Genomic DNA, 14285 nt, shown 5'->3' on the forward strand with positions numbered 1-14285 from the left:
CATATTAGTATGGCAGCAGAGTTAAGGTAGAGATCAAAAGGAGATAATTTTCAGAGCAAAGAGGTTTTCTTTTTTTAGACTCAAGTTTAGTTAGGAAACTAATCATGTGTGCACCTGCTTTTACCCAGCTGTACTAAGCCAGGTAAGAAAATACTTAGGTCCTTTCCCTGCTGTTTGTATCACTAAAATACAAGCACCTGTAAACATTTAAAGACACTGATCAGGTAAAGCTTATAGATATGGCTCCAGCCCAATACATTTGTAACAAGCTCCACAGCAATACAATGAAAGGATAATAAAATATGGCAACTCAGATTTTTGGCAAACATTTTATAATTTTTATATAAAAATCTCAGTAAGAAACCAAGCAGAATATCTGACGGAAACATCTGCCTTACAACAAGTTGAAAAAACCTCACAAAAGAAAAAGAGAGAAAAAAAAAAAAGAAAGTAAAATTCCACCCCCCCAGAATGCTTTATAATTATAAACCAGAATATCAACAAAACACTTAAAATAATCTCAGATTGTTTGGCAACTCATCACACCATAACAAGAGACACATTTGATCATAAGAAAAGTTTAACTTTATATACAACGTCACTTGAACATTTGCTCTTACCAGAGTTAATATACATTAAAAAAAAGATTCTGGCAATAATACCAGGTTCTATTTTTAATACCTGTGTATAAAATGTAACATAAAATGCTGAAGCTCTATAGTTAGGAGTAGTGAAATTTGATTTCAATGGGTCCCTCTTTGTTGAAAAAGACAAATACTGAAAGAACAGATGTTTAGTTGCAAAATAAAACTGTTTCATTTCAGGGTGGTGTTGGCTGACTGTGAATAAATCTAACCTAATACTATTTGTTTCTTGAGATTGGTAGTAAACTCACAAGTGAAAATATAATCTAGTAAGATTACATTTTAAATGTTATACTTTGTCACAAATGTGGACAGAAAGGAGCCAAGTCCCTTTCACTATGCTAAACTACTTTAATGCATGCGAGAAAAATACTTTACTGACTGTCTGAGCATATTTTAGAGAACTTCAGGTTTTAGACAGCCCTGGGGGAGTGGAGGGGAAGTTTCCTACGGACATCTGCATAGAATGTAAAATATATAATTAAAAAAACCTAAGGTATATACTAAAGTTTACAGACCAATGCTTTCCATATAATAAATAAAATGTCCATCATCGATTAGATTCATACACAGAGTAAAATACAACCTATTTTTACAAGTTTATATACAAAGTGTCTTAGTAGGCCCAGGGGTGCCTCATGGGTTGGAAGCATCTGCATTAGCATGTCACATTGGGAAACTCCAACTTTCCAAGTCAGTGATAAAATATATAACTACTTTGTTTTTCATTCAGATACAAAGTAAACTTATTTTTCATCTGAAATAAATGTACATAATATTCTGTATAAACAATAGTTTATAAAGCTGTTTAAAATGTAACTTAAAAGTACTGCATTGATTAACTTAGAGCTCTGAAACAAGCACGTGCAAATCCCTTTGCTTTAAAAAAAAATAGAAGCACAAATGTTTTTATTCTTTTGACTCTTCCATGAACAGTACTAGCTGGTAAAGATTATCGTTTTGCTTTCTTTAGTGGCGTTTCCTCTGTTTTCTGCTGGCCTTTTCTCCGTACTACCGTTGGGCTGTCTTCCCTCTTACGCTTGGTAGACTGCACCTTTAACCTGAAAAGCAGGATTAATAATTATTTTAACAGAAAGGGTCATCAGGCACAATCCTGTTTAGAAGATGGAACTTAGCTGTCTATCTCTGATGAATTATAAGGATATATTTTTTAAAAGCTTACTACTAAAACATTTCACACAAGCACAGACCATAGGGAACCCTTGCACGCTGCCATCACATCTTAGCAGGATACTGCATACTCATTCTGTATGTTGGAGTGTGCTTCTGATGTAGAATATGGGGCTAGACCTCTCCTCCTCCCTCCTCTTTCTTTTGGAAAGACTTGTGGATTATAACAGAATATAAGGAACTACATTATCTCATACCCTCTCTCACGGGAGAATAGCAATGGTAACTTCAGTCCTGCATACACAAGGGGGAGTAAAGGGCAGACATCATGTACCTTTACCTCTAGTTAAGCATCCATATATAAGCCTGCCACAGTTCTGCTGCAACTAATTATAAGTGTGGCTTAAACTCTTGGCTATTCATTACCATGCAGTAATTAACATGAGGCGAACTGTGACAGCCGATCAGTGCATGACACACATGTTCTTGAGGTTCAGTTGGAAGATATTGCAACATTTCAGAGTGGATGAAAACTAAATTTGGCATATAACTAATTTTACGGGTAAACTAGCAACTGTGCATCCCATTTATTACTCCCTTGGGATTCTACACTGTGACCTCAAATTTAAAAATTAGAAAGTGTACCAGGGAAGGAGGGAAAAGGAAATATTTTCAAAACTTGACATAAGGACTCTCAGTTTCTTCTCTTTTATCAGCTGATCTTAGCAAGACCTTCGAAGCATCAGAATCATGTCATTGTATGTTGCTTTAACCTGAACTACAGCTGCTCTTCCCACAGTATTCAGGAAACAATCACAGCTCAAGTTAAAATACTGCATAACAGCCTTTTCAGATTCTCCTAAGAGGTTTCTGAGGACAAAGAAAAAAATTCTAGCCTTCCAAATATTAAAGAAATGAAGAAAAATAAAAAACATAAACCAGAAGAAAATCCTTCAAAAGCTTTTGTATATTACAATGGAGCAGAATGCAAGAACAGCTAGACCGCTGTTCAGATTTTGAAGCAGTACTATTACATATAAGGAAACTACCAGTGCAGCAGCTTCCAAAACAAATAACAGAAGTGGATTCAACTTAAATACTTACTGTGTCAATGGAGGAGATTTATTAATTTTTATATCACTTGGAGATCTTTTTTTTGCTGCTAGGTTTTGTCGTTTTCTAGGAGAAACTGAACTTGGACTGCTGCCTTTAGAAGTTGCACGTGTGGTTGGCTTGCTGGGCTGCTTTCTGTAATACAAAAGAATGATGAATGTATGTATAACAAAATACTTCTACCAAGTCACTTTCTTCTTGTATTGCAAGCCCAGAAAATTAAGACTGCATAGTATTTGCAACAAGTAAATCAGAGTTACCAAAAGAAACTGAAAAATACATTTGCATGCTTTGAGACACAAACTGCAATGCTGAGCTGTGTATTTTCATATCAAACGCAGAATCAAAAGGCTACTTTACTGACAATATTTATTATTTAACTAAATAAAAATCTTCGTTCCAAGTCTGCAATAATTCTGGTACATAACTGACCATGTTTAAATAAAATAGCTTGTAGTACTAGCAGAAAAACAAAAGCAAAGGCAAACAGGCTGCAGAAGAAGAGAATTTGTTTATTCAGTGTAAAAAAAGAGCTCTTATCAGCTTCAGTATCCACCCGTTCAGAAACATGAAAAACTGGTCACTAGCAACCTAATTCATAGTTTGGAAAACAGGTTACTTAAGTCAGAGAAAACGATAATCTAGCAATGCTGAAGATGAAGCAGCCTCCCCTTCCACAGAATTATTCCCAAACACTACTTACAAAATGCAGACTGTTTGCAGCACCTTAGGATAGAGGTGCTTTGTTACAGTCAGAGCTACAAAGATAGCATTGGAAATCTGAAACACCAACCAAACAAATCATAAATAAAAGAGCAGATGTTTCCACAAGCTATCAGAAAACTAGTAATATCTATAAACTTTTATTACAATTTTAAAGTTAAAAATTAAGTGGGACTAAAGGAAGTCCCTTTGCCTTTACCAAAACCAAACCGTTGTTTACTAAGTGGTAAAGTTAATCCTTCACAGTTTTTATTTAAATGAAGACTACGTAACTGCTTTCTGATTCAGCTCTGAAATTCTGAACTCAAGAGCATACTGTGAACAGTGCTTCAAATAAGCTTCAAAAGCTAACATACAATACAATATCCTTACAAATGAAGCAAATCCATTGAATTTACAGAAATTGCACGACAAACAAGAAGAACACAGCCTGGACTCCAATTTTGTTCAGGAATGCAGCAACAGGAAATCAAAACTTCCCAAAGCTGGTATCTATCGTTGTTTCCACAACCAAGTCAAGAGGATGAGCTCTGCTATAATACAGTTTGCCTGCAAAAAGGCAGGCCTGTGCTAAGGGAGATGAAGAACAGCTTCTTGAAAACAGAAATCTTGCTACCACACGAGTCTTGCAGTAAGTAAGGTTGCCCTCTGAGCCTGCAGACCACCATACTAGGAATCAAATCCTCCACTACTGCAGATTCACCGATTTAACTTGGATAATGTTTGGAAAAAGAGAAAGACAAGGGTAATTATATTTTCACCTTGTTCCAACTCCAAATATCAGATAGTGAATTGCACAGTCAAGTCAGAAGTCCCTTTTTACCTATCAATAAATAATGCGCTTAGTTTCAACTTTTGAGACATCACTAGGATAGACTGCCAACAGCATCAATTCTTCCTTTCTGACATGTTCAAGTATGTTTTTTGAGACCCTAACAGTTTCCCCACCTCCCCTTTGTATCTTCATCCCTAGAAGAGTGGTACTAGAATTAGAATCAAAATTATTTGAGAAGCTGTCATCAGTTTAAAAAAAAAAAAAAAGTGGGGGGGGGGGGCAAAAAAGCAAGCAACAAAAAAACTTCACCCCCAAACAAACCCCATGACAACTGAGAACAATGTAGAAAAAAACGTGCTATCAGTGTGTCTACACACAGTTACCTTTGAGCCTCTAATCTTGTGGCTGATCTAGTTGTGGCCCCAGAATGTGCTTCATCATCTTCCTCACCATCTTCTTCCTCACCTTCTTCCAGCTCTTTTAGTTCGTCCTCAGAAGATGTTAATTTCTGACGTTTTCTTTCTGGCTCCAGTGTTTCTGTCCATGTAAAATGTTACACATGTGCTATAATTTTCCAAAAGCCCTCCAAAAGGATATGGACACTTAGTTTAGAAAAGGTATCCTATTCATAAATCCCATTTTAAGTAAGTGATTTTCCATTTCCTTTATGCTTCAACATTTTTAATTCACACTTGTTTGACTTAATCTTGGTAACACATTCACCATAGTTTACTTATGCAGCTCATAGCCAGAATTCATAGAAAATTCATGAGGCTTTATAGAAGCATCTGGGATGTAGCAATTCTGACATGAGATTACAGCAATTTACACATATTTACATAATATTTACACTAGCTGTAAGTCAATGATTTTTCCTCAAGAAAGGAAAATTGCATAAAGCTTATCTTGTTGCTATTAGTAAACAAAAAGGCACAGTACTATCGTCTATTAGGAACAGCAGTTTTATGTTTTTACCAGTTTCCTCTGATTGAGCCAGAGAACGCCTAGGCTTTCTTCCTCTTTTACGCACAGTCATTTCTGCTTTCTCAGCTTCATCTTCCTGAAAAATAAAATGGAAGCGAGTAAAGCAAGACCAATTTAATTTAAATAGAAGACAGACATTTTTCATTACATACTGCTTATAAACTTACAAATTAAAATGGTTGCACTTACATTTGTTGTTTCTTTCTTATTAGATAAGTCTGTACCTAAAAAGAAAGAACAAAACGTAATCCTGAACTTCAAATCTTTCGCCAATCAGTTTAAAAAGGAGTTCTTTCAAACTCTGTCAACTTTGCATAAACATCATGGAAGCTCAGAAAACATTTAAAGTCTCTATGTAATTTAGAATATGGCTTTGTTGTATTTTGTTGTTATATACAGAGACTTGGACAATGATCAGGGTTTTTTTTCAAGCAGTAAGGCTTTATATGGCTGACATTATTTACTGCTTTGTTGTATATGCTGTTTTGTTTTAATGGAAAAGCAAAAGTTACTTACCCCTTTTAACTACTGTCAACCAATTACAGAATCACAGAAAAATTTAGCTTGGAAGGGGCCTCTGGAGGTCATCTAGTCCAACCTCCTGTTCAAAGCATGGCTAAATTAATTGATCTGCTCATACTACTGAGGATCCTGTCCAATCCAATTTTGAAAGTCTCTGAGAACATGGTCTTCCAGGCAATCTGTTCTAGTGCTTAACTATGTCCACGGTGAAGCACCAAGATGGCTGTAGCTCAAAAAGACAATACTTAAACCCCATCTAAAACCTGGTATGCAAATTACACTACTTCCTCTGCTGAAGTACTTCTTACTTCCAATTCAGTACTTCTCAGAGTGGCCTACGGATATTAAAACACATTTATAACTCTACAACCTATGCATCAACCCGGCCTCTCTTCTGTGGTAGATGCCTACCACTTCTACCCTGACTAACTCTACAATAAGATTATTTTACAAAGCTTTTGAGCTTTGTCAAATGGAATTATCTGCAACACTGCAAGAATGAAAATCTTTAGCAATAAAAGGAGAGAAGCAACCTACAGAAAACCAAATTTTTATACCTTTTTTCCCCGGCCATAAAATTACTGCCTATTTTTGATTTCTGAAAGCTACACAAGAGATGACACGAACTGTAAACCCATTACCAATTAGACTGATAGAACAAACAGAAGAATGTCAATGCAATGGATCAAAAATAGATCTCAGAGCAGAAATATTCTAAAATCCACATGCAAGTTTTCTGGACCTCCTTTGTTAAGGTTATGGGGAAAAACCCCTACACAAAAGCAAATGAAATAAAACACAAAGATGTTTAACTAATCAACAAAGAAATGCAATAAAGCATAGGACTGTCCACTGTATTAAGTCCTTAACAAAAAATAAGTCTAACAACACAAACAATATTTATTAGCACTGTTGTGTTCAAAAGACAGATACTTCACAATTCTGGCATGTTTTGGCAAATCTGCAGCAACATGATTTTTGATTGAAGAATACTCCATGTAACTACAAGATATGCCTTTTAACAGACATTTAACCCTCTCTTTAAAATATACGAGTGTAGTACTTTTGCCTCAATATAAGTATAAAAACAGTAAGCTATAGTATTTAAAATTCTCACTAAATTTTCAAGAACAACTACTGATTAGCACAAAATAGTTTCAGTTTCAAGTTCAGTGTCAGTGTTATGGGAGGCTGCTGCCTTCAGAAACCAGATGTCTCGTAACTGCATGAGTTGTACTCACTGAAAAGAAACTCTGCTTCCCGCTCTACATGGAGTCTCTCCCTATTGCAAATGCTTGTGTGGAACACCCAGAAATTACCAGAATAAGTGAACTGCACAGGGGGATTCCACTTTGTTTTCTTTTCACTGCCAGGGGTTTTCGACCCCTTTCCTCACATGAATGTTAACATATGATGAAAAGTTTAACAGGATATTTCATCCACTTTACACACTCTTCTTATTGTTGCTTTGATATCAACAGTCTTTTCCCTGGAAAACGAAATGCTACTTAACACACTAAATTTAAGCTTTAGGTACAAAATCAGGTGTCTGTCCTTTTCAATAAAAAGCAAACCAGAGTGCACTTTTACACCTTTTTCCGCATTCTTGTCTGTTCTCTTTGCAGTTGGCAGAAACCAAGTACAACACAACCACCTAATCCTCCAGAGACAATTCTGAAGCATGCGGATTAAAGCTGACATTTTAAAAAATGCAGAGAAAATAGGGAATAGTCCATATGTGCAATGCAGCCAGATTAATACCTCTGTAGAAACCTAAATTTTTGGAAGCTCCAGAAGATTTGTTTTGAAGACTTGTTTTCTCAGATTTGTTGCATGAATGTTTGCATTTGTTTACAAACTGTTTTTTAACCTGCCTTTCAGGTTCATCTGCTTTCTGAATGTATTTTAAAGTCTATTTTATGAACGGCCATAATTAAAAAAACACATTTAAACCAGTACAGTTCAGACTCCATACACATGAAAAATTAACTATGCCATTTAAAATTCAAAGTCTGACCTCTTGCAAATCGCGTTTGAATATGAGAGAGAAATAGAAGCCTCTCACTTTGACTTGTTTGAAGAGCTAAAAGTACATTTCTGAGTAAAGCTAAGCAGCCATCTTCTAAAGATCTTACAGCAGTTGTGAAAAAGGAATGTCCCAAGCTACCACTAAGCTCTTTATACACATATCCACAGATAATCCAATTTACTGAACAAAATTTGAAATTTTTAAAGCATTTAATGTAGTAAGTATGACTGATAGTTGTTGCACGCAAGAAAATAAGCAGAAATGGAAAGCAGTCACTAAGAACCAGTTTGATGTGGTACCTACCTTCCTCTGAAGCTCTACCATGGGCCTATCCACACAAACTATTTGGTATGTTCTGCAGTGTATTATTCAGCACTTAACAGTGCTGCTGTGTCTTTGAAACAAGTTCTTATCAAGCTGCTCTTTTTTAAAATTAAAAACTCAGTAGGAAATAGGGACAAGTCTTCACTGTTCTGTTTACTCAGATGTTTTCATATGTTGATAATACGGACTGCCAGAAATGATGTTTTGGACGGACCCATGTGATTTTCTGGAAAACTCTCTTCTATTTCTTCTGTCTTTTATTTGTTAAAGCAGATACCATTTGCTTACCCGTTTGAGGTGTTTTCCCTCTACTTGCAAAGATAGGAAACTGCAGCTGAAATGAACAAAAAACCCAAAAACGGTGGGGTTTTTAATTCAAAGAAAATCAGAAAACTCCAGAATTATATTACAAAAACACAGAAACTTGCTTCCATTCATAGTAGAACATACCTGCAAATCTAGAAAACATGAACATTCTAATGAGCATACAGAAAGTTTTTACTGAGTTTAACAGTAGCATGCAGTTTTCCATTCATGATGAAACTTTGAAATGAGTCAAATCAGCCCATAAACAAATCATAGCAGTTTCTGCAACCTGACGCTAAAGTCACTGCAATAAAAGACACAATGTTAAAAGCAGTTTCAAACATATTTCTAAAAACTTAATTATCAACAGTACAAAAAAAGTGCAGTCCCTTTATATAATCACCAACAGGCTTGCAGAATTACAAGATCACCAGAATTCTTTATTTACTCAGAATGCAGAAAGAGCTATGTGTAATTACATAATCTCCTATGTTGACTGTCAAAAAAATCCAGCTGCTTTCATCACTGAACTACACTAGGACGTCTATGCTTCCTTTGAAATAGCAACATGTTCTCAAAGCAGCCTAGGGGAAACTGTCATGCAAAGATAGTATCTCACCTTACAGAACCATTTTCTCAGATGAAGGGCAGATAGCGCTCCTCCTGGAGCCAGCCCATAGCTGACTAACACAGCAATCAGTCATCACTAAGAGGTACAAGGCCTTTAAATAAGCAGCTGAACTAGAACAAGATAATTTTGTTCCGGTACTGAGGGTGCCAACATGTATCTATTTCTGAGGGGTAATTTAAAATCAGTTTTAAATTTATTTGAAAAACAGAACAAACCACAAACAATGCCTCCCTGCCAAAATACCAAACTCAAAATAAAAAATCCCACCCACCCAAACACCAAAAACCACACCAGTTCAAACTGCATTTCAAACTGCAATCTGAACTTGAGGGGGGCGGGCGGGAATCAATTAGGAAAAATTAGGAATTCTGAAACAAAACTCCACCAGACGTAGAAAGGACAGGACTCAAAGGGCCACCTAAATGCTGTGGGGACAGAACAAGCAGGGATAAGAACTCCTGCTACCTATAACCTAGGTGAATTACCAAGACTTCTGACACCCACGCCAGCTGGTGCTCACCAGGCAAGCAGGAAGAAAACATGAGTTTCAATACAACTTTGATTTTAAAATCACCTCCTTTCTATGCAATAACATTGATTCTGACATAAGGGAATTCACAAGAGTGGAACCTTTCACCAGAATAAATCCAACTAGTCATACTCCACAAATATGCCTGATCTATTACTACCCTGTGCTGCAATCTAACTGGCTTGCAGAAACACGCCCAACCAGAATACTTTCTTAGCAGTGAATGTACTTCACAGGGGTTAAGAAATCAAGATATTGCTGAGCTTTAAAAGGCAGTGGTATGTTCCATGAGTTTTTAAGTTACTAACCAGCATGTTTCTATCTTTTGAATGAACTGTACATACTGTAAAATACAGATAATACAACTGATTTACACAATACTTTATTTTACAGATATTAAGAGTTACTATGACCTATTATTATGATAGGTTCAGTCAAGGGGAAAAAAATTTCAAGTTTTCGAAACAAAGTCACCCTTGCTCTTCAGGCCAAAATTATTCTCAGCAAAAATTAAAAGACATGTGCGCACGCAATCAGAGTTTCACCCTGCGTACAAGTGTATTACAAATCTTAAGTGTTTCACTGGCTATTATTATGTATGTTGTACTAAGTCTGATCCTGCTAGGTTATTTGCCATATTCTGACTTAATAGTTTATTTTGCTTACAAATTCTGCTGTATTAGGAGATACTATTATTAGTTTTTGTTTGCTTAGACTGAACTCCATTACCAAGTTTTCCATGTGTCTGAAATACTGTTAACTGTTAAACAGATAAATGGCTCTTGAATTACTGTGTTTAAATACACTCAAACAAAATAAAGGCACTTACATTCCCAGTGCTCATATCAGCTTTTGACTCCCCACCTAAGGGAAGAAATATGAATTCAGAACTTGAATGTCACTACTTGTGTTGTTTTTCTGCACAGGTATTATGAACTACTTACCACCAGGCTGTACAGCTTCAAGAGGGTGTTTACGAGGCCTTCCCCTCTTCCGTTTCAGTATTACAGGCTGGTTTTCCTATTAAAGGACAAAAATAGCTCAGTTGCTGTAATTGACATATAGCATTTGAGCAATACAATACAAAAGATTGCTGCTAACTTCATGATGCGATAGTGGCAGTACTGCTTGTCAGTTTGAAAATATAGAGGCAGGTTTCATAGGAAGAGACACTGCCTGTTACAAAATCCATTGATGTAGCTGAAAAGAAACCAGACAACTCCCAATTATACAGAATTCTCTGTGGCTGGCCTTGGGCACAAAGCATGCCTGAGAACACAGTGCCTTCTGCCCCCTTCCCCACAACAACTCTATCACTTGGTCTTAACAAATGCCGCTGCCTTACGCTATATATCCCACCACATCTTTTCAGTCCTAAAAGAACTCCAAACTTTGCATCTCGTGAGCCCCTTTCCCCAATGCCATACAGCACAGGCTACATTTTATAGCAGTTGAGCAAGTGCTATTAAAAAGTCAATATACTAGTTATCCCAATGTACAGATTAGTGATGTTCTCTATATAAACATGGCCTTTAGTAGAAAAGGCCCCTTACTTTGAAGTTTAAGCTTTGAAAGACAACTCTAAGTAATGAATGTGGTCAGATGTTCAGATCACAAAGATCCCCAATCTCAGATCACAAAATCCCCAGTAACAGATTTTCTCCTATTTACAAGGAAAGAAGGTTAAAGTGCCTCATTCAGCATTACTGAAGTGATGCCTCCCCCTGCAAGGCATCTAACTCAAACTCTTAAGTGAACAAATGTAACCATTTATTCCTTAAGTTTTCTTCTGCTTCCAGGTTAGAAGCAAAACCCACAAATGACAAAAACTCAACGTCTTTATGAGACCTATGTCATTTCTAGGGGCCAACAGTTTTAATCTCTAGGGTTCAGGCATTTGTTTACAACCACCACCATAGAATAACACAAGTATATGTGCCTATGAGATAACAAAAGGTTTTAAAATTGTTGAGTGATAGTATTTTTGTAAAACCAAGTCGTATTTACTAATGACTAAATGTTCCACATCTCAGTTACAAGGTTTTCAGAAAACATGATTTTTAAACAGTACAACCCTACAGAATTGCTTTCTACACAATTTATAAGTACTATTAAATGTAGGAAGGGAGTTACTTCTACTTCAATAATCAGCCACTGGTGCTTTATGGTCTGTGAGTTTATACCTTGTGACACAGAATTACGTAAGTCTTTGGTACTGTAAAGTACCAAACATAAATTTCCACAGTTATTTCTGTGTTGGTGAAGTCAAAGTTTTAGTATTCCTATAAATAATATACAAAGACAAAGCACTTATTTTCAGTGTGAACCTGCATTATTTCAGCTAGTTAATATGAATAATACCACTCACCTCTGGAGAATTTGCATTTGATTCTAGACCATGCTTTTCCTTTTCAGACATTTCTTGTTCAATGGTAAATTCATCTTCACACATACAAAAAAAACCCAAGAAGAGAAACTGTACACCTTTGTTTTATTAGACAAAGAAAAAGGTAAAAGGCACAACCTCTGCACTAAAAGCATTATTTCAGTTTGCAGCCCCAAATTCCCTAAAAACATCCATCAGAAATTAACAGTTTGCCTTGCAGCAACAAACTGGTCTACCAAAATGCTTCTCTAACATTAGATGAATCAGACAGGTCTACTAATTTCAGGTAAAACCAAAAGCTCAGGAGTGTGACTTGCTGTAAAATGGTAAGATAAATACAAGCTACTTAATTTTCTCCCACATGTCATGAAACAGGGAGCTGAGGAGACAAACTCATTGCAGAACAGTTTCAGACTTGTCAACATGCTCACTGGAGAGACAAAACTATTAATAGGTCAAACTAACATTAGAGAAGATACTCATGCTGTTCACACAAAGACAGAGTGAAGTTACATCAAAGCCAAAATTAACACTATGGACATATAATCTTTTATTATTTATTTTAGCGCAATTAAGTCAATTACGACAGTGGAACCTGCATGCTCTTTCCTGGTTGGAAACAAACAGGACTGATTTTGATGGTGAACATGTTTGGGTTTTTTTTTTTTTTTTTCCATTGAAGGACACCTCTTATCTGTGGTTAGAGGTAGGAGAAGTTTTTCTTGTCACCTACCCTGATCATGCTATTTCCCTATCCACCTGTTTATTTGCTATTAGCTTTCCTACTCAAGGTACATACTGAAGCAGTAATGGAACGGATGGGTGATGGCACAGCAGAAACACCAAACCTGCTCTCACTGTTGAAGGAACTGGGATTAATCCATTACTTGACAGCAACTAGAGAATATACACAAACATTTGCTGGGATCAAACTGTGATCAAGTCTCCAATTTCTCTCAGAATCATTCAAAATGAGAAAAAATTATCATTCAGTATGGGTTCAGAAAATTGCCCAGAATGGGCAGCTTCATTACCTTTTTCTTCCATAGTACTTTTAGGAGGTGTATACATTACATCAATTTCTTCGGACACTTCTGTTGTATCACCTGAAATAACCTCCTATGTTATTTTGAAACAACAAAGAAAAGAGTGTCTTACTACAAAATTAAAGATCATTGTCAGTTACTTATGCTAAAAAACCCCAACCTACGTCCCAATACATAAGTAGTTATTTTATTCACGAAGATTTTGTTAATGTCTCTTAAAAACTTTGATGCTGAGAAGCTTCATCAAAATCAATGGGTGAGGTAGTCCCAAATATTCTGGATGTACTCTTAAAAGGAACATCTATTTTGACTTGAATTCCCACTTTGACTTGAGAAGGAATCAGTGCAAACCCAGAACTCAGGTAAAGTCTGATACCTTCTTGCAGATCTCAGATCAGTATGACCATGAAGATGCTGAACTGTTTGGAGAGCTGGGATCCAGCAATACTCCATGTGATCTCAAGCTCCCAACTATTGTGCAAATCCGTCTACTGCATCTTGAAGGAGGTGCTGTGCATAACACCACAGACCTCTGCCCTATTTATTTTTTTTAATTGTCTCCCTCTTGAAAAGTGAGTGTCATTCTATAGTCAGTTATTTTGTATTCAAGACAATGCAAAAGTAGTTTACAGCTAATAATGACAATACCTCCCAAAATAAATTGCTATAGAAATAAAAACTTAAAAGACTTCCATTGTATTTACATTACAATTGCAGAACATTAAATAAAAAAGTTCTTGAAAATACCTCGATGTTACCAGGTTTTGCTTTGGAACACTGACTTTGTTCATCATCTTTTCTCAGATCCTGACTAATCAGCTGGTTGCCTGCAAAGACAAACAATAGCTCAAATGTATAAATAAGTGCTTTCTGCATTTGTCAGATTTTGATGCCACTTTTACATCAGCTCATCATTACTGCTATTTAAAAGATTCCAAATACACAGCACCTTATTTACAAAAATATGAACAGGAAGTTATACTAAACCCTCTTCGAAAGGGAAAGACTTAACAACTGTAAAAATAATTCCATGTTTCTTGTATCTTAGAGGTGGGGTTTGTTTTTAAAAATAAGCTCAAAATAGAAATTTGACAGGTACCAGATAAAAAAAGAAAACATCAACCTTAACTTCAACTCACCCA

The 14285-nt window shown here is 36.1% G+C and overlaps 1 protein-coding gene across 6 annotated transcripts in view; it reads right to left on the bottom strand.

Annotated features, from left to right (window-relative positions):
* Nucleotides 1-315: 315 nt before the first annotated feature.
* BOD1L1 (biorientation of chromosomes in cell division 1 like 1) overlaps nt 316-14285 on the bottom strand; it is a 39655-nt gene continuing 25685 nt past the window's right edge. For 3 of the 6 annotated variants that reach the window (XM_013303779.3, XM_055794397.1, XM_055794396.1), the window contains 11 exons: nt 13891-13970; nt 13132-13216; nt 12080-12153; nt 10656-10731; nt 10541-10575; nt 8534-8579; nt 5560-5594; nt 5362-5446; nt 4770-4923; nt 2880-3023; nt 316-1705 (listed from right to left, as the gene is read on the bottom strand). In XM_013303779.3, coding sequence (XP_013159233.1) covers nt 1597-1705; nt 2880-3023; nt 4770-4923; nt 5362-5446; nt 5560-5594; nt 8534-8579; nt 10541-10575; nt 10656-10731; nt 12080-12153; nt 13132-13216; nt 13891-13970 — 923 coding nt within the window. In that variant the 3' untranslated portion in view covers nt 316-1596. Of the gene's footprint in view, nt 1706-2879; nt 3024-4769; nt 4970-5361; nt 5447-5559; nt 5595-8533; nt 8580-10540; nt 10576-10655; nt 10732-12079; nt 12154-13131; nt 13217-13890; nt 13971-14285 lie in introns of those variants that run through there. The other 3 variants (XR_008745575.1, XR_008745576.1, XR_008745577.1) reach the window with 3 other exon arrangements.

Source organism: Falco peregrinus, chromosome 2, assembly GCF_023634155.1.
Source record: "Falco peregrinus isolate bFalPer1 chromosome 2, bFalPer1.pri, whole genome shotgun sequence".
Lineage (NCBI taxonomy): Eukaryota > Metazoa > Chordata > Aves > Falconiformes > Falconidae > Falco > Falco peregrinus.